Source organism: Sorex araneus, chromosome 2 (assembly GCF_027595985.1).
Source record: "Sorex araneus isolate mSorAra2 chromosome 2, mSorAra2.pri, whole genome shotgun sequence".
Taxonomy (NCBI): domain Eukaryota; kingdom Metazoa; phylum Chordata; class Mammalia; order Eulipotyphla; family Soricidae; genus Sorex; species Sorex araneus.
In genome coordinates this window covers 104,878,499-104,901,977 of record NC_073303.1, presented here as the reverse complement: position 1 = coordinate 104,901,977, position 23,479 = coordinate 104,878,499, and the positions used below count along the sequence as shown (strand labels likewise).

General features: G+C 38.2%; 1 protein-coding gene across 1 annotated transcript in view; it reads right to left on the bottom strand.

The window, feature by feature from the left end:
- The window catches only part of ATAD2 (ATPase family AAA domain containing 2), a 73,770-nt gene that overhangs the window by 2,160 nt on the left and 48,131 nt on the right, over nucleotides 1–23,479 (bottom strand). The window contains exons 16-27 of the mRNA XM_004607761.3: nucleotides 22,733–23,047; nucleotides 21,701–21,833; nucleotides 21,206–21,392; nucleotides 19,633–19,818; nucleotides 12,025–12,160; nucleotides 9,766–9,962; nucleotides 9,095–9,254; nucleotides 5,411–5,533; nucleotides 5,173–5,313; nucleotides 3,135–3,524; nucleotides 1,056–1,189; nucleotides 384–512 (exon numbers count right to left, since the gene is read on the bottom strand). Of these exons, the coding sequence (XP_004607818.2) occupies nucleotides 384–512; nucleotides 1,056–1,189; nucleotides 3,135–3,524; nucleotides 5,173–5,313; nucleotides 5,411–5,533; nucleotides 9,095–9,254; nucleotides 9,766–9,962; nucleotides 12,025–12,160; nucleotides 19,633–19,818; nucleotides 21,206–21,392; nucleotides 21,701–21,833; nucleotides 22,733–23,047 (2,231 nt within the window). The remainder of the gene's footprint in view (nucleotides 1–383; nucleotides 513–1,055; nucleotides 1,190–3,134; nucleotides 3,525–5,172; nucleotides 5,314–5,410; nucleotides 5,534–9,094; nucleotides 9,255–9,765; nucleotides 9,963–12,024; nucleotides 12,161–19,632; nucleotides 19,819–21,205; nucleotides 21,393–21,700; nucleotides 21,834–22,732; nucleotides 23,048–23,479) is intronic.

Genomic DNA, 23,479 nt, shown 5'->3' with positions numbered 1-23,479 from the left:
GAGCTTAAATGGCTCCAGGATGAAATACAACAATCTTCACACACTTTCCTCTTACAGTGGTGGGACTGGTGTTTGAATATTATTTGTAATGAACTATTATGGACAACTTTATAAAAATAAAACAAAATTTTAAAAAATGGTTTGGTTTAAACCATTTTAGCCAAAATTAAAACAAATATTTCAATCTTAAATAGAGTTCTGTATCTTCATTAACACACAAAATAAAGATTTTCAGTTTGCTGAAACTATAATTTCACTCTGCATTAAAGAAAAACAGACTAGTCTATGGCTAATTTTAAAAAGCACAGGAGCTAGCTGTAGCCAGAAATACTCTAATTCTCATATTTTAAAACTGTTCTAATCGATTTAATATACAAGCTTACCTGAATGAGTTTTGTTTTGTCATAGTCCCTGCGATGCTGATATATACACTGACTGATTACTGCATACAAATTTTCCAACTGAAAAATATTATATCCTTGACTTTTTTTAACAACAGTCTTCAAAAGATTCTAAAAAATAACAACAAAAAACCTGATTGTTTATGAGGTAAATTCCTTGAAACATCACATTTTAGCTTTGAAGATTTGGATAACTTTTAAAGATACAAGCCAGAGAGAAATCAGATGAAGCTAGTAAGACCCCTGATAATGAATCATTCTATATTCTGGCCTCTGATCTGATTACTTCTCATTCTAGAAACTATATTTAAGGAGGCTAGTAACAATTTCCACTCTCGTTAAAAATATCAAAAAATTTAAAACATAATCTAAAACCAGATTAACAGTAAAGAAAGCAGTATTTTGGTAGGGAAACTGACATTTGTAAATTACAGTTAGTTTCATTATAGGAAATTTTAAAAAGTATGTAAAAAATTTTTTTGAAAGTAGTGAAGTGCTTCACCATTTCTGGGTTCTATACCCTACATTAAATCCTTTCAAAAAACATCATTTAAGCTCATGTTAATACAAAATACAATATACTAGAGTCCTTCTTTTTGATAGGTTACGCTAGTAATAGGTGTAATAAGAGCATTATAATTTCAACTTACGTACTTTTAACTGTTCATGGTCCACAATAAGTGAGGGTGTAGGTTGAGAAAGAATTGCCAAAGCCTTTTCAACACTAATGAGTTGCTGTTGCTCTACTTGGGATCGTCTAGCTCGAGTCATTTGCAGAATACATGTTTCTACAGAAAACAAAATAAAACCGCTCAATTATTTGGTTTAAAGACACTGTGATGCCTGAGGGTAAATAAAAGAACATGTTTACTATATACAAAAATCACTTATGCCTTACAGAATCTGCTGAAAGACAAAGATGCTGCCATTTATATATAAAAAATTAAGGACATTTGAGAAGTTGCTCACATTAGTTATTTCAGGTTATCTGTTACAGTAATCTAAAATAAATAGAAGTTGCTAAAATTCCACTCATAGGCCAAAGTTGGCCTACTGCTACAAATAAAGTTTTTATTTACTTTTTTTTTTTTGCTTTCTGGCTCATACCCAGCGATGCACAGGGGTTACTCTTGGCTCTGCACTCAGGAATTACCCCTGGCGGTGCTCAGGGGACCATATGGGATGCTGGGAATTGAACCCGGGTTGGCCGCATGCAAGGCAAACGCCCTACCCACTGTGCTATTGCTCCAGGCCCCTTACTTTCATTTCTAACTTATCCTTGATACAGATAAAAAAAAAGCCAAGAAAGGTAAAATAAATTTTCTATGGTCATCATAACTAGTTGTAAGAGAACGAGCAAGAACTTAAATATAAGCTACTGTCCTATATATGTGAATGTGAAACTCATTTCGAGCCTAGAAAGATAGTACAGGAGGTAAGGCACTCTCTTGCACATGTCTGACTTGGTTGGAACCCATGCACCCCATATGGTTCTCCCATCCCACCAGGAGTGAACCCTAAGCAGATCCCAGGTGTGGCCCAAAAACCAAAACTAAAAGAGAACATTATGAAAGATTTTGGATTGGTAAACCAGTCTCATTCATTAGTCAGTACTTGGTTTTTGATAAAAATTTAAAATTTTTACCACTTTTTTATCTTTTGGGGGGCATCCCAGTGGAACTAAGGTCCCAGGGCCATTCTGAGTGATAACTGACCCGGTAATATAAGTCTCACAGTTTATTGCTTGGGCCTGGCAATGTAATGCTGCTCTAGGTACAGTGTTTCTTGGAAGTCAACAGGACCATATCTATACCTGGAGGTTCTTAGGTGGATGGAAGAGGGAGGGAGGGAGGGAGGGGATAGTATGTGGTACTGGGGATTAAACTAGGGCCTGGCACACGTGCTCTACTACTTAAACTACCTCCCTGGCTTCCTTCTTCCTCCTTTTGCTTTGTAAGACTAAATGTGTGGATTTCTAAAAACGAAACCTATCTATTAAGAAATGTCTAAGAAGATCCAGATAGAAAACAATTTTAGCAAACTACAGGAGTAGGATTGGCAGAATAGGTATGAATAATCTCAGGACAAGGGAAACAGCCTATGCCTTGAGTATACAAATTCAATCCCCAGCACCAGATGGCCCCTTGAGCACAACTGGGTATAGCTATGGTCCTAGGACCACTGGACCAATCACTGAACCATCCAAATGAGTTGCCTAAGCCCTCAGGACTTGCCCCTATGTCCCCAAATTATTGCTTGGAAGCAAACCCCACCCCCAAAATATACGTATAAATCTTTGATTTAACCTATATTAAGGATAGATGAATGATGGGGGTACTTATTCAATACCACTCAGCAATAATAACAGATTATCTTGTTTAAAAATCAGAAGGTCCTCTACCATACTCTATCACCAGGCATTTTGCTACCTGCTTTAGATAATATTATTCAATTCTCCAAACAACTCATTACTTTGCAACTACCTACTTCAATTTTGTAGATGAGAAAACTGAGACCAAAAGGTCAAGCATCTTGCCCCAGGTTCAAATTCAGGTCTGTCTGATGCCAAAGCATGCTTTGAACAATGATTTACTAGCCAAATACTTAAGATGGTATTTTTTTCTAATCAACTAACACCTGAACTCTGAAAGACAAAGACAGAGGATGTAAGTTGGGATGTAATTTGTTTTTTAAAGAACTCTGAATGAAACACCTTGCTGAATTGAAACTTACCCTTTGCTTCTTTTCCATCAGAAACTTCTATAATCTGAGAGTTAGAAGCATCTCCATTGCAAGTTATGTTGTCTTTCTTCAATTCTGGACATGATGTAGCCTTCTGAGAATCAAGTTCATTCTCAATATTACCGACACTTGAATTATTTCCCAATTCTATTTTGCTTTCAGAGGCATTTTGCTGCTTTTCATTTTCTTCCACTGAAGACTCTCCTGTGTTTCCAGTCTCATTATGATCTACACTTGTATCCTGATTTTCCTCTGTATCACTCTCAGTTTTGTCATTCGTGACATTCTGGCTATCATCTTTTGTCTGTGTGATTTTCCTTCGTTTTGTTATGGTGCCTAAGTACCACTTTGACTTTTTGCGAACTTTTCTCTTCAACTGAGCTTAAAAAAATCCAAAGAAAAAAGATAAAAGAATATTCAACAATTTTCTAAAGTCTAGAAGTGGGTGAGTTGTGTGGGAAGGGGGAACAAACATCTCCCAAGATAGAGAACAAAGTTTGAAAAACAACTGATTTTGTATCACTGGAATACAGGGGGAAACAGTAATAAGTCAAGGTAAAAATGGACAATGGTTTGTTATTCTAGGACTTTAATTTTATCTTTAAATTTTTTTAAAATTTCTAAAATAATTTAAAGGAAGTAAATGACTGTGATGCTTGTAAGAATATAGTACTATAAAGAATGAATCAGAGGAAGGGTTAACACTTAAATAGCTTATACTTACAATATACTTATATAGTAGAAAATTTTCTAAACCTTTTTTTTTGCCTTTTATTCTCTTTTCCCAAACGCTACCTCCTAACTTTTTACAAAACAATGCTTTCTCTATCTCAAACCTATTGCTTTCCCCTGAATGGAAAAATCTATAATACAGTAAAGAAAGGTTCCACCATCGGGGCTGGAGTAATAGCACGCAGCCTTATATGCAGCTAACCCAGGTTCAATTCCCAACATCCCATATGGTCCCCTGAGCACTGCCAGGAGTAATTCCCAAGTGCACATGCCAGGAGTAACCCCTGTGCATCACCGGGTGTGACCCAAAAAGCAAAAACAAAAACAAACAAAAGTTCCATCATCAACTAAACCCACACACAGGGTATGGGAGGTGGCCCAGTAGAACACAAGTCTTACTACTAATACGATGGGTGTGACTCTCTGGCATGGGAGGGGATGGATGGGGAAAGCATACTGTAGTGGGGGTTGTAGAGAATCCACAAAAGCCCCACAAATTTGGAACAAAGAAAAAAAAATTTTGTTTACAAGTTTTGGACTGGAGCAATAGCACAGTGGGTAGGGCACTTGCCTTGCACACAGCTGACCTGGGTTCGATTCCTTCATCCCTCTCGAAGAGCCCAGCAAGCTACCGAGAGTATCCTGCCTGCATGGCAGAGCCTGGCATATTTGATATGCCAAAACAGTAACAAGTCTCACAATGGAGATGTTACGTGCCCGCTTGAGCAAATCAATGAGCAACGGGATAACTGCTACAGTGCTATAAAGTATTGGAGATATAACAAGGCATCGGGGGAATTAGGGCACCAAATTCTGAAATATCTGAACAGCTGAGAGGCAAAGAGGCCGTGGGAAGTTTGATGTTCACAGGCTTAAAAGGCAAAGAATCAAAACACTTTCAAGAAAGTAGAATTGATAAAACCCACAGGCTTTGGCTTGGTACCTAATGGAGTTATTCTGAATAAGGAAAAATAGAAAATAAAAATCAGTTTCAAATTAAGTCAACTGACAATGAGATAGACTGGGACTGCAAATATATCCTTACAACCCTACATTTATTTCAAGAATACAAAACCATCTTAATTTTAACAAAACAATGAAACTCACTACAGTAATATAAATAAAAGATACGAGGTCAAGGATGTGATTCAAGATATAGAATATATTTCATACACATAAGATCCTTGATTAGATCCCCAGCACTGAGTGACATCATGGCAAGGCCCTCAACCTGGTTGGCAACAAAAGAGAATAAATGTTCCAATTTCATAAATAAAAAGTACCCAAGCATACTTACCAGGAGTGCTGCAAGCCACTGGAGTACTGGGTGTCTTTAGCTTTTCATTCTGTTCTGGATCTGATCTTTTATCACCAGGAATGGAACTTTGTTTTGGCATCACATGGTAGTAAGATGGGGCATATTTGGAGGAACTGCAACCTATTAAACAGACATGAGATGTGAAATCAACTTTGTATATCTGAGAATTATGTAAGAAATTGTAGCATCATCTTCTGATGCTAAATCATTTTCCTACCTCTCTTCTTCCTAGACTCCTGAATTTCTTCACAAAGTCGTTCAAAGTCTTCATCAAGTTCTCCTTTAATGATAGCATAGGCAGTATCTCTCAAAGCACAAGCTCTATGCCTAATAAGACGATCTGAGAAAGAATACAATTAAAAAATTCCTTTAAATCATTCACTTAAAAAAAGAAAGTTAAGATTATAGTTACTACAACTTCATCTAAATTTTTGCCATACGTAGTAAAAGGTACTATTGTGTATTCTTATGGTTTTAGTGTCTGAACTAGAGACAATGGAATAGTAGTCCTATGCAGGTAATTTTGAAAAAGCAAGCCAAAGCTCATACGTTCAACACTATAAATTGGAAGCAATGTGCTTTGAGGCAGAAGGTGGCAGGTAACAAGTGAATGTAAGATTGCCTGGATGGTTGGATCAGTCTCTACAAATAGCAACAGGGAGTAATATTCAGTTTATAGTTAATAGCAACAGTTACAATATCAGAGGAGATGTTGCAGGGGGCTTCTAATTTGGCTCTGAACTAAAGAAAGGCTTAGCAGAGTCTAAGCAGTGGTTCCTCAATTTTGAAAATATTGGGATCATCTTGAAACTAACCAGAGACTAGAAGACAGGGTCCAACAATTTCAAAAAATATCTTAAAATATTCCTTAGTAGCAGGGACCAGAGCAATAGTATAGTGGGTGGGGCAATGGCATTTGCCTTGCATTCAGCCAACCTGGGTACTACCCCTGGCATCCTTAAGTCCTGTGAGCAACACCAGGAATAATTCCTGAGTGCAGAGCCAGGAGTGACCCCTGAGCATTACTAGGTGTGACTCAAAAAACAAAACAAACAAAATAGCAATAGCAACAGTGGTACTGTAATTAAAAAAAGGTTCCATCTCAAGGGTGACTCCATTTTCTACACTTAAGGTAGCTGTTTCCCACCTCTTACCTCCCAAACACTAAACCTAAAAGACCCCTTGGTGCCCCCAGGATATTCCAAGAGGGAACACGTGAAAATAGTGGAAATAGGGAGATATGACAGCACCAGTCTAGGGGGCCTATGGGAGGACAGGGGACCACAGAAAGAAAAATTGAAACAGCACTAAACTATAGGTGGTGGGGAAACTATAAAGAGAAGAACATAACTTTTCGAACTGTAAGAAATTTGATCTCAAGAGCGATAGCACAATGGGTAGGGCATTTGCCTTGCACACAGCTGATCTGGGTTCGATTCCTCTGTCTCTCTCAGAGAGCCTGGCAAGCTACCAAGAGTATCTAGCCTGCATGGCAGAGCCTGGCAAGCTACCCGTGGCGTATTCGATATGCCAAAAACAGTAACAAGTCTCACAATGGAGACGTTACTGGTGCCCGCTGGAACAAATCAATGAACAATGGGACGACAGTGCTACAGTGCTACAATTTAAAATAGAAAGTCAATACACCAGAGAAATTATGTAGAAAACCATTGTTTATCTAGATATTATATGTAATATCATATATTTAGTAATTATTAAGTATCATTAATTTTATTAAGTATAATTAACTTTTATTTTTAAATTTAATTAAAACCACTCAATTTTATTAAGTATAAATAACAAAGTAATATTAAGCATAATTAAAAACTATAAAATAATTTCCTTTTGAGTATATATTGCCCATTGAGGGTTGATAAATGCATTTATCATTAAAAAAGCCACTAACCTTATTAAATAATATTCTTGTGTGCTAAGGGTATATGCACAGAAAATATCTGGAAAGGTTATTTCCAAATGTAATAGTATTTGCCTTTAGAGAAAGGGAAGGGAGATTTGGTTTTCAAAAATATTATCAATTATTTTCGAAAATAATTATTTTCAAAAATAAAATCAAAATAAAAATATTTTTATTTCATTTTTTATTTCATCAAAACATTATTTTATTTCATAAAAATAAAAATACTTATTTACTTAGTTTTGGGGACCATACCAAGCTTATTCCTGGTCCTCTACACTCAGAGGTCACTACTGGAGAACCATATGGAACCACATGGGGTGCAAGGGATTGTACCTGGGTTAGCTATATACAAAGCAAGCACCCTATCTGCTGTATTTTATTGTTCTGGAACTTTTTTTTTCAAACTGAAACACTGAGATACACTTACAAAGCTTTCATGTTTTGAGTTTCAGTCATACAATGATCAAACACCCATCCCTTTACCAATGCACATTCTCAACCACCAATGTCCCCAGCATAAACCTTCCTTTCCAGCCCTTGCCCTGACTCCACGGCAGACAATTTCCCCCATATTCTCTACTTTTGGGCATTATGGTTTGCAATACATATACTGAGAGGTCATCACGTTTGGTCCTTTATCTACTTTCAGCACACATCTCCCATCGATTCCTCCATCATTGTCTTAGTGATCTTCTCTCTAATCCAGCTGCTTTCTCCCCCAGCTCGTGAGACAGGCTTTCAATTATAGGGCAATATTCCTGGCCCTTGTGTCTACTGTCCTTGGGTATCAGTTCTAGCACCCATCTTAAAAATAAAGTAGCTTAAAAGAAATTTTACTTCACTAAGAAAGCAGCCAGAAAATAGTGTAGTGGGCTGGATGTTTGCCTTGCACGTGGCTGACGGGTTTGATCCCTGGAACCCTCTATGAGGGTTAAATGGTCTTAGGGAACCATTTAACCCTCACAATTGCTGTGAGGATTAAATGGTCCCCTAAGGGATACTGACACTAGAAGTGGGTTTGGAGATGGACACTGAATGACCGAAACTGTTATCAACAGTTTTGTAAATGGTGCTCAATGAATTAAAAATAAAATCCTTTGAAACATTTTTTTCAAGGAGTGCTGGGCATCATCCTCAGCCCCAGAAAACCTTTCAAACCTCCTTTACTATGTTAAATTTTATATTTTAGGAGGACTGATATACAAAGGACATAAAGTTGTTATGCAAATTATTTTGCATTAGCAAATATATCATGCAGTTGCTAACAAATGTAAGGGTTTTGTTCTGGGACCACACCTGGTATTCTTTAGGGGCAACGTTATGGGAACTGGTGATGGGGATCAAGCCAGGGCTCCCACAAGCAAAGCATACGCTGCAGCCCTCAGCCACTTCCTTGGTGGTAGAAATTCCGTCAAATTAAATTTCTGCCTCTGGGGCTGGAGCGATAGCACAGCGGGTAGGGCGTTTGCCTTGCACGCAACTGACCCGGGTTCGATTCCCAGCATCCCATATGGTCCCCTGAGCACCGCCACGGATAATTCCTGAGTGCAGAGCCAGGAGTAACCCCTGTGCAGAGCCAGGTGTGACCCAAAAAGCAAAAATAAATAAATAAATAAATAAATTTCTGCCTCTGCCGTATCTTGGCAGTATGGCCTTGAATCATTATTCCCCTTCTTTGATTTTGGGACACGCCCAGCAGTGCTTGGGGCTTGCTCATGGCTTAGTGCTCAGGGATCACTCCTCGAGGGGCTTAGGAGACAACAGGGAGGGACAAGCTCCTTACCTGCTGTACTATCTCTCTGCCCCCTTGAATAAGTTTCTTAATCTCGCTAAAGCTTATTTTCCTCAACTGTAAAATGTGGGTACAATTGCTGTGAGGATTAAATGGTATGGTGAATGTAAAACGTAAATATACTACCAGGCATAAAAACAAAATGTTAGCAACACCCATTGCACCGCAGAAAACAGCCCATCAATGCTCACCTCCAGGATCTCTATCTGGATTGTATTCTAAAGCATTACTACAGATTAGATCAATATCACTCAAATAGTCTTTTACAGTCAGATACTTGTGGAGATCAATTTTACTGATTACAGATGAAAGGTCCATTGGTTGTTTTATTACAGTGACATAATCAGGAACCTGAAATTCAAGCAAATGACCAAGTCACTAAATTAATTCTGAGCACAAAAAAACATTTGAGTCAAGTTTCTTTGCCAGGCAAGGGAAGTGAGAGAAATTAAGGGTATAAGAGACAGAGGTTGTAATATTTAACCTTTGGCTCTACTTGAGACTGTTTTACATTTGTTTCTATTTTGAACCTAAATCCCCAGTGATAGCTTCTACATCATTCCTCAACCAAATGACACACTTAACTCTCTAATTCATTGTGTCATAATAGTATTAAGTGCATTAAGACATTTTTTAATTGTTCCTCAAATGTTTGTTTGGGTTGGGCAAACTGCCTATTTTGTCCAGGAAAATAGAATTTGTTACTTAGTTTTTAGAGTCTTCATGTGCTTAACAGAATTATTACTCAGTACGCCTTCAGACAGAGAAAACAAGTTCTGAGTATAGATAGGGTACTACATAAACTGTCCAAAATTTTCTTTGATTTTGAAGAACCAGCACATTCAATTCAAAGATCAAATACCTCATCTGGATCAACAGGCTTAGTAAATACTCTGAACCGCTTGTCAATAGCAAGCCTATGTGTAACATTCCTTAAGAAAATCCTCAGTTCTCTAAATGTATCTTCTTCTTGTTCCTCTAGTCGTTTCACTTCTTCTGCTGTTAACGGTCTTGGCTTAGGTGGTGGAGCCACTGGGAGAACCTCCAAGGCCTGCAATACTTCACATGAACATAAGATTTTAGTTATTAACTCTTCCATAACCAAGGGTGACAAATGATTCTGTACATATAAAGTGGTCAGGCTTTCAGGTTATCCTTCATCTGTCAGTTATCAGGATTTAGAATACTAACATGCTCCCATAATTTCAATATCTACAGTCCCTATAGCAGTAACTGGCAACCTGTAGCTTGAAATACTAATTCTTATGCCATCATGTTTATTCCATTTCAAGATTCCATTCCATTTTTAGTTTTTTAGGCCACAGCAAGATGCTGGAATTTCTCCTAGCAGATCCAGGCTTGGGGACTCATGTAGTGCCAGGGACTGAACCTGCGGCTCTTGCACACAAAACATGTGCTGCAGTCCTTTAAGCCATTTCCTCTGCCCCCAATTTAAGAAAAACATGAAATGGTTTCTTTCAAATATTCTAGCTATTAAAAAAGTGTTTTGCACAGGGTTGTTGCAAGTGGTAGGCATCTGATCCCTGGCATCACATGGTTGTCCAGCCACTACTGGCTTTTGGCCCTGGGTCTGCAATCAATGTGAAATGTGGCCCACTTAAAAAAATCTTGTCAAATACCTGATGACCTCACTTATCTGTAGCAGATGAAACAGAACAAGGTAACAAACAGTACTAATAAGTGACAAACTCTTGTCTTTGGGTCATAAAACTCAACTTACCAGCAATACGAGAAGGAGTTGGGGGAAGGAAGAGGTGGACTAGAAGTAAGAAAAGGGTACTGGTGGAGGGCCATGGGCACTTTGGTGGTGGTGAGGTGCTGTAAATTGTATACCAGTACCATAAACGCCAATAGCATTAGTTACCTAAATTACCTAAACCCCATGAGAAATATTATAAAGTATTTTCTAGTTAGTTTTGCACTAATGAAAATTATGGTATGCATTAATTATAACAAATTCTTGGGGTGCTGAAGAGAGTACACTGGGTAAGGTGCATGTAAGGCATGTGCCCAACCTGGGTTCGATCCCCAGCACCACATAAGGGTCCCTAAGCCTTGTCTGTAGAGATCCCTGAGCACAGATCCAGAAGTTAAGCCCTGAGCAAAGCTAGGTGTGGCCTCCAAACAAATAACAACAAAACCCCAAGTATCTTTTGGTGCTTGTTACTGGGGGAACAAGCACCCAGACCTTCATCTGGGTCTCATATATGCATGATAAGTGCTTGACTATTGAGTTACATTATTGGTCCTAATATAACTTTAATTCTGTTAAACAGATATGCACTGAGTCATCACTGTCATCCCGTTGCTCATTGATTTGTTTGAGCGGGCACCAGTAACGTCTCTCATTTTAAGACTTATTGTTACTGTTTTTGGCATATCCAATATGCCATGGGTAGCTTGCCGGGCTCTCCGAGAAGGGTGGAAGAATTGAACACGGGTCGGCCGTGTGAAAGATGAACACCCTACTGCTGTGCTATCCCTCCAGCCCATGCACTGAGTACTCAGGCTAAAAATATAAGAAAGTGATAATCCAGTAAGTTGACAGTCCATTAAGAAAACAAAAAATAAAATATAACATCATTACAAAGTCCTATTAGTATTATGAGAAAAGTACAGTAGGTTAAAAAGGGCAGAAAATTAATCCTGCCTCATTATGCTAGAGAAGAACGAGTTGTATTACTGGAAGGACAATTATTAGTACTGTAGGCAGAGATGGGAGACAAGGATAAAATCATTAGCATTAAAAAGCAGACACACAAAATTATGTAAGGGCAGGAATACATTGCATGTAATTTAAAGAAAGAGGTGAGAAAAGAGGGAGAACAAAAGTGCCAAAATATAGACTGGTTACTCCGTTCTCACAAACATTTGTTTGACCATGAATTCTGGCCAAAATTCCAAATAGATGGGATTATACTTCAAAAAGTCTGTATGCTTTAAGAACTGAATTGTAGTGGGAAGTTCAGAGTATTCTAAGCAGTAGAATTATCAATTTCACAAGCAAGGATTTGAGCTGATTATGTAAAAGGTAATGCTATCAGTTGATATTTAATTCCCACAGTCTCAAAACTATTTTGACTTTGGTATATGAACTAACCTGCTTTCTTTTTTGAAACAGGAGGCTTAGCAGCTTGCTTTAGAATTAAATCTTCGAAAAATTTTGTCCTTTCTTCTTCACAAGGTAACTGGACAGTAAATATTTCTCCATAATCACGAACGAATAATTCTTGCACCTATATAGGAATAGGAAAATATGAAAAAAAATGTATCAAACATCCACAATGTGAGCACTGTCAGGAGTGATTCCTGTGTGCAGAGCTCAGAGAAATCCCTAAGCCCATGTGATGTTCCCTCCAAATATTCACAATGTATCAATTATGAATTAGTGGCACTTGAGGGGGGACCTTTCAGCCACATCTGGTTGTGCTCAGGGATCACTTCTCCTGGGGCTTGGACAACCATATGTGGTGCCAGGTTCAAACCTGGGTCAGCTACCTGCAAGGCAAGCATCCGACCCAATGTACTCTCTCTCTTCAGCCCTCAGAGAGTCTTGTACACATATTTTAAATAAAAATCTAAACTGCATAATGAACGATTTAAAAACCCATATTTTATGCACTGTATTTCTGTAAAAACTATGTATGTATTAGATTAAGTGAAAAAAAAAAAACCCACAGCTGTTCTTTCTTAAAAGTCAAGAACTTGAAACATCAAGGATCTTCCACATACCACTATCACTTATAAATCTAATTTATTAATTTCCTAAATTATTTTGTATAGTCTACTATAAAGAACTACATGTCACTGACTTGTCCATTTTGGTCTTAATTACAATGATCAATTACTAACTTTTTGTTATACTTTAGTACTTTCAAAGCCTCCATGTGTATTTTTCAAAGTTTTCTTAGAAATTCAACCATTTTTTTCCTTATGTGCTGGACACTTCAAGATTTAGTTATTTTGCTGTAATTCTTACTGAAAGGTGTATTTTCCTCCACTTTCTCATAACTCAGAAATCACATTTTTTTTTCTTTTATTAGTTCACCATGTGGAAAGTTACAAAGCTTTCAGGTTTAAGTCTCAGTTATACAATGCTCAAACACCCGTCCCTTCACCAGTGCACATATTCCACCACCAAGAATCATAATATACCTCCCCCCTTCCCCCCACCTCCCCAGCCCCCCACCCCACATGTGTAACTGGTAAATTTCACTTTACTCAGAAATCACATTTTGTATTTATATTCTATTACTGATTTAAATTTCTACCAGATACATGTAATCCTTTTAAACCATACTGTAAGTCTAAGCAATACAAAGACATATCAAAAATCTAAGCAGGCTTTTTTATACTTTAATTTCATTATGTCCTCTTCATCATTTCAACTTTAGAGCAATACAAACAGATTTAATTTCACATTCATTAAGTTCATTAAGTATTTTTCTATCACAATTTATGACCAGCTTTACTGTGTACTAAGCTTACTGCTTACTGTCACTTATGAAAAAAACTAGAGAAATAATCTTTTAATAATTCTTTCAGAGTTCTGGAAAAGTTTCTTAGAATTTTAAGAAAAACATTAGATCTCATTCACATGCTTATAATAACTTCATTAGGCAGAAAATCATGGGCATGGCATAGAGATATACTGAACAGGTTAAGACATAAGGCTTGCAGGTTCCCCATGGTCCCTCAGCAGAGCCAGGAATAAGTCCTAAGTACAGCTCATACAAAAACAAAAGAAGCAATAAAGGAGGCTTGCTCTTCAGTGAATCATGCATCCTTATCTATGTCTCTCTGCTTGTGGCTTTCTGTATTCAGGAGAAACCTATGTTCTCTCTTGAACACGTATTCCTTTCCCTCTCCTGACCCTTGTGTCTTTCAAAGTTTCATTCAGTAAAAACGATCTTAGTTCATTTAAAACAAAAAAGAGGAAGGAAGGAAGGAAGGGAGGGAGGGAGGGAGGGAGGGAGGGAGGAAGGAAGAAAGGAAGGAAAAGAGAGAGGAAGAGGAAGGAAGAAAGGAAAGAAGGAAGAGAGGAAGAGGAAGGAAGGAAGGAAGGAAGGAAGGAAGGAAGGAAGGAAGGAAGGAAGGAGGGAAGGAAGGAGGGAAGGAAGGAGGAAAGGAAGGGAGGAAGGAAGGAAGAAAAGAAGGAAGGAAGGAAGAAAAACTGTCTATCCTTGGTAAGCTCAGTTCTCAGGTTATTCTGTAGACCAGTTCTACTATCCTTCACTAGTTTTTACTCCCTTATTATATATCAATCTACCCCACATATGAGACAGATCATTCTGTATGTGTCACTCTTTCTGACTTCACTGAACATGTTAACCTCCAGTATGGATGGGAAATAATGGAGGATGGGATCTGGGTACTGGGACTACCCCTGGAGGTACTCTTGACTATTCCTGGTAGTACTTAGAGGACCATATGTGATGCCAGGGATCAACCAGGTTGGCAGCTCAAAGGCCCTTTTAAATGTGAAAATTCATGACATTTTGAGATATAGTTCAGAGGCAGTAACCTTGTCTTGCCTATGTTAAGCTCTTGGTTTTGGTTCCTTGAACCACAAAAACAAAAGCAAACAAAAACCCTGGAAAGTTAGTGGTAGCCTTTATGGAATGCTCTATTAAGTAACCATTTTTCTCTTCTTTTTTCCCCTCTCACAAAAATATAACTGGACACTGCTCCTGAATCTCTCTCTAGTTCTTTTCCCTTACTTTGCAAAGTGTTGTCCTTTGTATTATACAATGCAAAGACTCCTGGTTTCATGATCTTCCATCATCTAATATCTTCTTCTCCTCCTTTTCAGTCCTATGGGATCTTTCATTTGGGGGTCAAGTTATTTTGTTTATAATGTCTGCAGTTGACTTTTCCATAACAGTCTGTTTGTAATGGCTATGAGTATCTCAAGTTGGCCTTGCTCAAATTCTGATTAATTCACCTTTGCCTCTGAAATCTGACTGACCATAGTTGCTTTTCTCCTGTGTATTCAAGCTTCTAAATCCAGTGATTCTGGAAGAAACTAGCCAATATTGGAAAGTTAATGTGTCTAATTTGTCATCTGTGCACAGAAGCTCCCCATTCCTTTTGATAGCACCCACAGATAACTACTTCTCCATTATACTCATCTTTCAGCCCAGTCTTACTATTCTAGCTAGAAAGAACCACTGCTAACTTTTGCTTAGGACTGCCAAAAGAAAGCTACCATCTAAAGGTTCTCTGAACTCCTTTCTAGCTCTGACCCAGATCTGTTGTTATAAACCAATTCTGTATTTCAAAGTAGTCCTTTCCTGTATATAAAACTGCCCTCACCAATATAATTCCCAATGCTTTGCCTTTCATGGATTCATTAAAGTTCCTAATCCTCTGATAATATTCTTTCTCCTTTTCCACTACTGTTCTAGGCTATCAGAGTCCATTAGTACTCATGAACTAGTACTTATGGGTACTATGTCATTTTGTGACTGCAGTTCTGGGACAAACGAATGTAGCTAATAATGACATACAGTATTTTTCACTAATGAGTTATATAATATCTAGGTAGCCTGACAGTTATATATTACAGTTATATAATATTATCTAGATAGCTTTCTTGGATTGGGACTGGGCCTCTTCCGCCCAGATCCCCCATTTTCCAGTAGCAAGGCGGTTACACTAGAAACTGCCCCAGGCACCGTGTAATCCCATCAATGACCAACATCCAGAGACTATAAAACCAAGTTCCAGGAAGTGCATCTTATAGCCTAGTTCTCCCTCTAGGAGAACCTAGCAAGCTACCAAGAGTTATCCTGCCCACATGGGAGAGCCTGGCAAGCTGCCCGTGGCGTATTCATATGCCAAATACGGTAACAATGATGGGTCTCTTTCTCCTGACCCTGAAAGAGCCTCTAATGCGGAATCGTTGAGAAGGATGAATAAAGAGAGGCTGCTAAAATCTTAGGGCTAGGACAAATGGAGACATTACTGGGCCTACTCGAACAAATCGAGGATCAATGGGATGATAGTGATAGTGATCTAGATAGTATCACAGAATCATTAAAACCAATGTAAAGTTCTAAGTGGACTCATTTATTTGTATCCATATAGACTATTCTTTAAAAAAACAAACAATACTTGATTCTGTGTCTGTTCACCCCTGTATACAGTATGGTATATTTTACTGAGTTTACATGCTTAGAAAATAATATCCAGAGGGGCTGGAGTGATAGTACAGTAGGTAAATTGCTTGCTTTGCACATGGCTGACCCGGGTTTAATCTGCGGCACCCAGAGCTGGCCAGGAATGACCCCTGAGCACAAAGCCAGGAGTAAGCACTGGGTATCACCGTGTGTGGCACAAAAACAACTCCTCCCTCCAAAAAAACATAAAAGAGAGAAAATACAAAGAAGCTATCATTTAAAAAGCAATCTCTAAAATACAGGATTATCAGAGAAATTCCTGAAGTTAAATAATATACTTGCTTCCCAAACTGATGAAGCTAATGGAGGTTCAACCCTGGTATCCCACTGGTTTCCTGAGTCCTCCAGGAGTGATTCCTAAGTGCAGAGACAGGAGTAATCTCTGAACATAGCCAGGTGTGGTCCAAAACCCAAATATGGGGGTGGGGGAGTGATGAGGAGGACCACAGCAGTGAGAATTACATTTTTTTTGGTTATTTTTTTTTGGGTCACTCTAGGCAGTATTCAGGAGTTACTCCATGCTTTGCTCTCAGTAATCACTTCTGGGGTTCTTTGGGGGACCATATGGGGTACTGAGGATTGAACCTTAGCCAGCTGCTTACAAGGCAGTGGGTCTTACTCACTATTATATCACTCTGATCCCAAGAATTACCCATATTCTTAAGAAAGTTATTCCAGATTAATCTGATTAGTTTTCAACTTCCCTACATCTGTGTATAATGAATCAGATAATTTTGTCTTATTTCTTAACAAACGTATAAATGTCTTAACCTCAAACTCCAAATGAGTAACAAGCTTTAACAAGTATAATTAAGTCGATGGTATAACGTGGCTTCTAAATAGCAAATTTTTCTTTGTGTTAATTAGAATACCACAAGAGTACTTAATTCTTTCTGCACCCAGCCTTTAAAATGGAATAAATATAGAGAAGAACACAGAGAAAAGAGACTTGAATTTTGAAGGAACCATAAAAATGCAAGACGTGTAGCAGATACTGCTAGTGTCAGTACCAACATTCCCATGTTCCCTTCTTTAAGAGTCAGAACTAATAAACTAAAAATAAGTGTTTCAACAAAGGTGGGATATTCATATAAGGTCAAACTCAAGGGATAAACTTTCCTTTTTTTAGGTTTCTGGACCTGGTGACTCAGGGGCTACTCCCAGCTCACGGCTTGAGGAATCATGTTACCCGGGGTAGAATTAGGGCTCTTACATGCAAAGTATATGCTCTAGCCTATTAGGCTATTTCCTTGGCTCCTGACTAGAAATCTTTAATTCTTTCAACCTAATAGTCTGTAATATTCTTAATGTTCATTTCTCAATTTGTACAACTTCCAATGGAATAATCAACAACCAACTATAAAAATAGAGCAAACAGAGACATAATCTGATCCTTTGTTAACTCATTTCCTTTTACCCGGCCCATTACTCACTCTACTTTGGCAATCCTGGCCCTCTTGCTTTATTTCTAAAAACACCAAATATAATTTTGAGAATTTTTGCATCTGCTTCTCTTCAGCAAGAAATCTTTGTTCCTTATATTCTCAAAAAGGTTTTACCTTCTTTAAGGATTTTCCGGGTTAGACTAACTTTAATTTACTTAATAATGGACCCTACAACATGACTGACACTGCGTGGCTGAAATTTTCATGGCAATAAGGAGTTATTATATAGTTTATTTTTGTTTGCCTCTATTTCTAGTTAAATGTAACACCATCCCCTCCCCCCAAAAGAAACCCTACAAATGTTAACCTATATTGTTTAGTGAAATATTTCTGGTGACTTGAGCCATGCCTGGCACAGAATAAACACTCAAAAAAAATTAGTTTCTACTTATGTTCTAAAAAGTGCAATTCAGTTTTGTGAAAGATATGTGAAAGATATTATAGTAACTCAGGCCAAGTAAAATTGACCTCAGTCATTATAATAAAACGCCTTATTTGAAGGACATGGATTAATCCTTAACACTATTTAAAATGGGGGAAAGGGTTATGCAGAGACCTATGCTAAGATATGGTTACATATTCCAAGGATGATAAGATGGGACAAAAAAATGTCATCGTAGGGGCTGGAGAGATATTACAGAGGGGCCTTGCATGCAGCCAACCCAGATTAAATACTCAGCATCCCATATAGTCCCTGGATCCGGAGCACTGCCAAGAGTGCAGACTCAGGAGCAACTACTGAGCATCGCTGGGTGTGGCCCAAAAACAAATAAAAAAAAAGATTTTATGTTCTGTTTAGAGACACCAAGGTAAATAAATTGGTATTTAATATCATGTAACAACAAAAAAGAAGCACAATACGAGAAAAGGGTAATATAATTAAGAAACTGATAATGGGCTGGAGTGACAGCACAGCAGGTAGGGGGTTTGCCTTGCTAGTGGCTGACCTGGGTTCAATTTCCAACACCCCATATGGGACCCTGAGCACCGCCAGAATTAATTCCTGAATGCATGAGCCAGGAGTAACCCCTGTGCATTGCTGGGTGTGACCGAGAAAGAGAGAGAGAGAGAAAGAAAGAAAGAAAGAAAGAAAGAAAGAAAGAAAGAAAGAAAGAAAGAAAGAAAGAAAGAAAGAAAGAAAGAAAGAAAGAAAGAAAGAAGGAAGGAAGGAAGGAAGGAAGGAAGGAAGGAAGGAAGGAAGGAAGGAAGGAAAGAAAGAAAGAAAGAAAAAGAGAGAGAAAAAGAAAGGAAGGAAGGAAGGAAGAAAGAAACTGATCAAGTCTCTTTGGTGCTATCAGAGAAAAAAAATTTGTGAAGCTGGAAAGGCAGTACAGTGGTTAAGATACTTGCCATGCATAGTCAAACCCAATTTGATCCCTGGCATCACTGAAAACAACTCCTGAGTATAAAGTTAAGAGTAGCCCCCAGCTACTGCTGGATGTGGGCCCAAAAAATATCCCTCAAAATTTTCTTTTGGGGAAGGAGATAGTTTGGGGTCACACCCAGTGATGTTGTGAGCTCTCAAGGTGTTTGGGGAACCTTATGCAGTTCCAGAGAACAAATTTGGGTCAGATCATGAGACAAGTGCCTTCCCTTCTATCTATCCATCTCTCTCTCTATCTGTCTAGTACCACTATATCTTTTAATATATGTTATGTAATATCTTTTAATATGCGTTATGTAATCCTATTTTTGTAGGAGAAAAACACCTTTAATGTTATCTTAACATAAACCATACTGCCCAATAAGTACTCATAATAAAGAGCTATCAATAACATCTTTGATAAGAAAATTTTTAAAAATTCATTTCTGTATCTCTTGGAATTTTACTCTATGTTCATTTTGGTGGGGGGTGGTGGGGGCAGGTCCCACATCTGGCAGTACTCAGGGCTTCCTCCTGGCTCTGCACTCAGGAAATCACTCCTGGTGAGCTTGGAGGACCTTATGGGATGCTGGGGATTGAATTTGGGTTTGCTACATGCAAGGCAAACGCCCTACCCTACAGTATAGATAGATTCTTAACACTTTACTATGAATAACCCTTTTTTTAAAGTATATTCATTTTTTTCCCCAATAAATTACCTCTTCCGGCAAAGCAGAATGGGGTTTGTCAGAGGTTGCAAGTAGTAAAACTGGAGCAAATGAAGGAATATTCTGTAACAATGTGGTAAATGTGGCTTTGAGTGTTGGTCCAACTATTTCCCACCACAAGTGGATATGAGGAACATACACTATACTTGGAGCTGTTCTCTTTGCTTCACGAATCATCTATAAGAAAAAAAAATTATATTAAGTAATTAATAATGTTTTGTGGAACAGTTTAACTTCGAGACTTAACATATAAAGCCCTAAATTTCCTTTTTCTTTTCTTTCTTTCTTTTTTGGGTCACACCTGGCAATGCACAGGGGTTACTCCTGACTCATGTACTCAGGAATTACCCCTGGCAGTGCTCGAGGGACCATATGGGATGCTGGGAATCGAATCCGGGTTGGCCACGCCCAAGGTAAACACCCTACCTGCTGTGCTATCACTCCTGCCCCAAAGCCCTAAAGTTCTTAAGACGCTTCCTCCAATGGTGTTTGTGTGTAGATCGGTGAGGGTACAGAAGGGACTGGATCACACTCAGTGGACTTCAGGGGCTACTCTTGGCTTTCTGCTCAGGGGACTCTAAGTGGTAACTGAGATCAAGCCAAGATCCACACAGGCAAGTGCCTCACCCTTTGTACTCTCTCTCTGTCTCCATGCCCCTCCAATCCAATAACCCTTCAAATTTCAGATTTTAATTTTTTTGTAAAATCCTAAATATTTTTAAATTAAAAATTAGATTTAGGTCTGGCACAATGAGCATTAAAAAAAAAGGCAAAGGGGCTGGAGCGATAGCACAGAGGGTAGGGCGTTTGCCTTGCACGCGGCCGACCCGAGTTCGAATCCCAGCATCCCATATGGTCCCCTGAGCACCGCCAGGGGTAATTCCTGAGTGCAGAGCCAGGAATGATCCCTGTGCATTGCCGGGTGTGACCCAAAAAGAAAAAAAAGAAAAAAAAAAAAAAGGCAAAGGTCTAGTTTTGAGGAAAACATAATTACTTCAAGCAATTAAAATATAGCTCAAGAAATATAAAAATGATCAACATAAAATACTTTCACATTAAAATGATTTAACAAATAAATTAAAAAATAGCAAAAATACAGACTTGCCCCTAAGCATAGTCAGAGGATCAAATTCCTGTTATCTAACACGCACCAAGTTAGTTTTCACCTGGTAGTTATGCTATTGTCACAATCTCTGGTACTGCAGGTGATTTCCAGCCACACTGCAGCCTGGTGTGTGTAAGCATCATAGATAGATGGGTGACCCCCGCCAAAAAAAAAAGGGAAAAAAGAAATAAAAGTAAAAAAAGCACAGGGCCAATCAGACAGCATAGTGGGTAGATATTTTCCTCATATGCAGCTAACCTTGGCTTCAATACTCAGCACTGCATACTGTCTCCTGAGCCCTGCCAGGTGTGATCCCTAAGCACAATGCAAGGAGTAAGTGCTGAGCACTGCTGAGTGTGGCTCAAAAACTAAAAACAGAAGTATAGGGTGAATATGGTAATTCTAGAATTGGAAAGTGCTTTGTCTTACAACTTATTTGTCTGAACAACAACGAATTACCTGAGCACAGGTTTCTTCAGGAGATGTAGCACTAATTCCATAAAGAATAGGAATATCTAATGTATACACTGCAAATTTTTCCAAAGCATGAATGACAGCTGGTGCTAAATGAGAACCTTGTCCAAATCCTGGTTCTCCCACAATTAATATCCTTGGTCGAAAAGACATAGGTTGAAAACAAGCATTTCTGAAAGAAATATACAATAAATTATGTAGAAAAAGCAAAAACTTTATAGACTGTCACCCAAATTACCAACTAGAAAACATCAACTATATTATCAGCTAATCATAATAGCATGGTTCACATATGATTTTAGGAATATTCTGCACCATTTTTGTATCAACCACTGTTTATGAAAGCTGTAACAAAAAAAAAATCTGATATTTTAACCCGAGGGGGAAAATGGCAGATCTGTTGGCATCAATCAATGTTTCAACCATATCATTTAATTTTAGGTAATTCATACAGGTGGGTAAGATTATAAGGAAACACACCTATTCAAATTAAGAAAATTAAAATTTTCTTTTGCCTTATTAGAGGATTTTTGAGATAGTCCATTTTCATATACTGATGGATTTTCATCATCACTGTAAGCCAAGTCACTTTCTAACAAAGGACAAGAAATATCTGCAAGATAAAACAAAATGCGGCAGGTCATTTTTTGAATTACAAAGAAAATCTATGTAATATTTCAGTTAGCAATGTATTTTAATGAAAAAAATTTAGGAATAAAAATTATTTGCACAGGTATGAGCACCAAGAAAAAATATAAATGCATTCTAAACTCAATATAGTTTAAGTGTGAAGCAAATTTCCATCAAATAACAAGGCAAAATATTATCAAATTTTCTCCAAGAGGCTCTTTTATAAAGAAACATTTTTGAGATATAGAAACACTTAGCTGCGGGGCTGGAGCAATAGCACAGCGGGTAGGGTGTTTGCCTTGCACGTGGCCGACCCGGGTTCGATTCCCAGCATCCCCTATAATCCTCTGGGCACAGCCAGGGATGATTCCTGAGTGCTAGAGCCAGGAGTAACCCCTGTGCATCACCGGGTGTGACCCAAAAAAAGCAAAAGAAAAAAAAAAGAAACACTTAGCTGGGGGCCAGAGGGATAGAACAGTGGACAAGGTACTTGCCTTGCATGCGGCTGACCAGGTTCAATTCCTGAAACCACATATGGTCCCCAAAGCTTGCCAGGAGTAAGCAGAACCATGAGTAAACCCTGAACAGAACCATGAGTTCTGAGCAGAACCATGAGTAAACCCTGAACACAGCTGGGTGTGGCTCAAAAACCAAAATAAATTATAAATTAAAAAAAAGAAAAAAAGAAACTTCGCTTTGGGACCAGAGAGAACAGAGATTTGGGAGCTTGCCTTCCACTCAGTTTATCCCAGTGTCACATATGATTCCCTGAGCACTGAGCCAAGAATAAACTCTGTGCATAAATGAGTGTGGCCCCCCAAAAAACAAAACAAAACCATTTAACTTGACTGATACTAAAGATTACAGTCAATCAAGTCATACCTGAATCTAATACCTCCTTATTTTCGGTCCTGGCATGAGGAAATACTCTCTGCAGGGCTTTTAAGATCTTGTGAACAGTGCTTTGCAGGAGTGGTTTCACAATAGTGGATAGTGCTTGCCCTGGTGATGTTACAGCTCTCTGGGAGGCTGGTATCATCTTCTGTATAGCTACCACAAAGTCCTTTGCTGAGACATTAATTGAAGAGAGATCCAACTGCAGTTTCTCAGTAGTGGTATAGATCTGTGGGTAGCGTCGACGCAGAGCGCATAAAGCAGCCTCGGAGCATATTGACTTAATATCTGCACCACAGTATCCTATCCAAGAGAAGCAAAAAAATTTTCAAAGTAAAACAACATCTTATTAGAATGGCCATGGTTGAAAGAAAATTGAAAATCAACCTCCCAATATTATCAAAATACTTAGGAGTTAATGCTAAAAATCTTATTTAACCAGTGAACTAAATGGCAATGATAAGTAGTCTAATAAACAATTGTTTACGAGTGAAATATACAAGTACTAAATGCGACAAGGGGTCAAGAACAGGTTCAAATTCTAATATGTATTTTCTAAGAAACTCATGTATGCTATTAATTCTATAAAGTGAGAACAACTTTTTCTACTTTACAGACTGATATGAAAATTATAAGAACTATTCAGAAGGCTAATATTAACAAGATGACTAGAAAGTCAGCAAATGATAGATCCTACTATAAAAAAGTAGCATAAAAACATGCCATTAATAATAG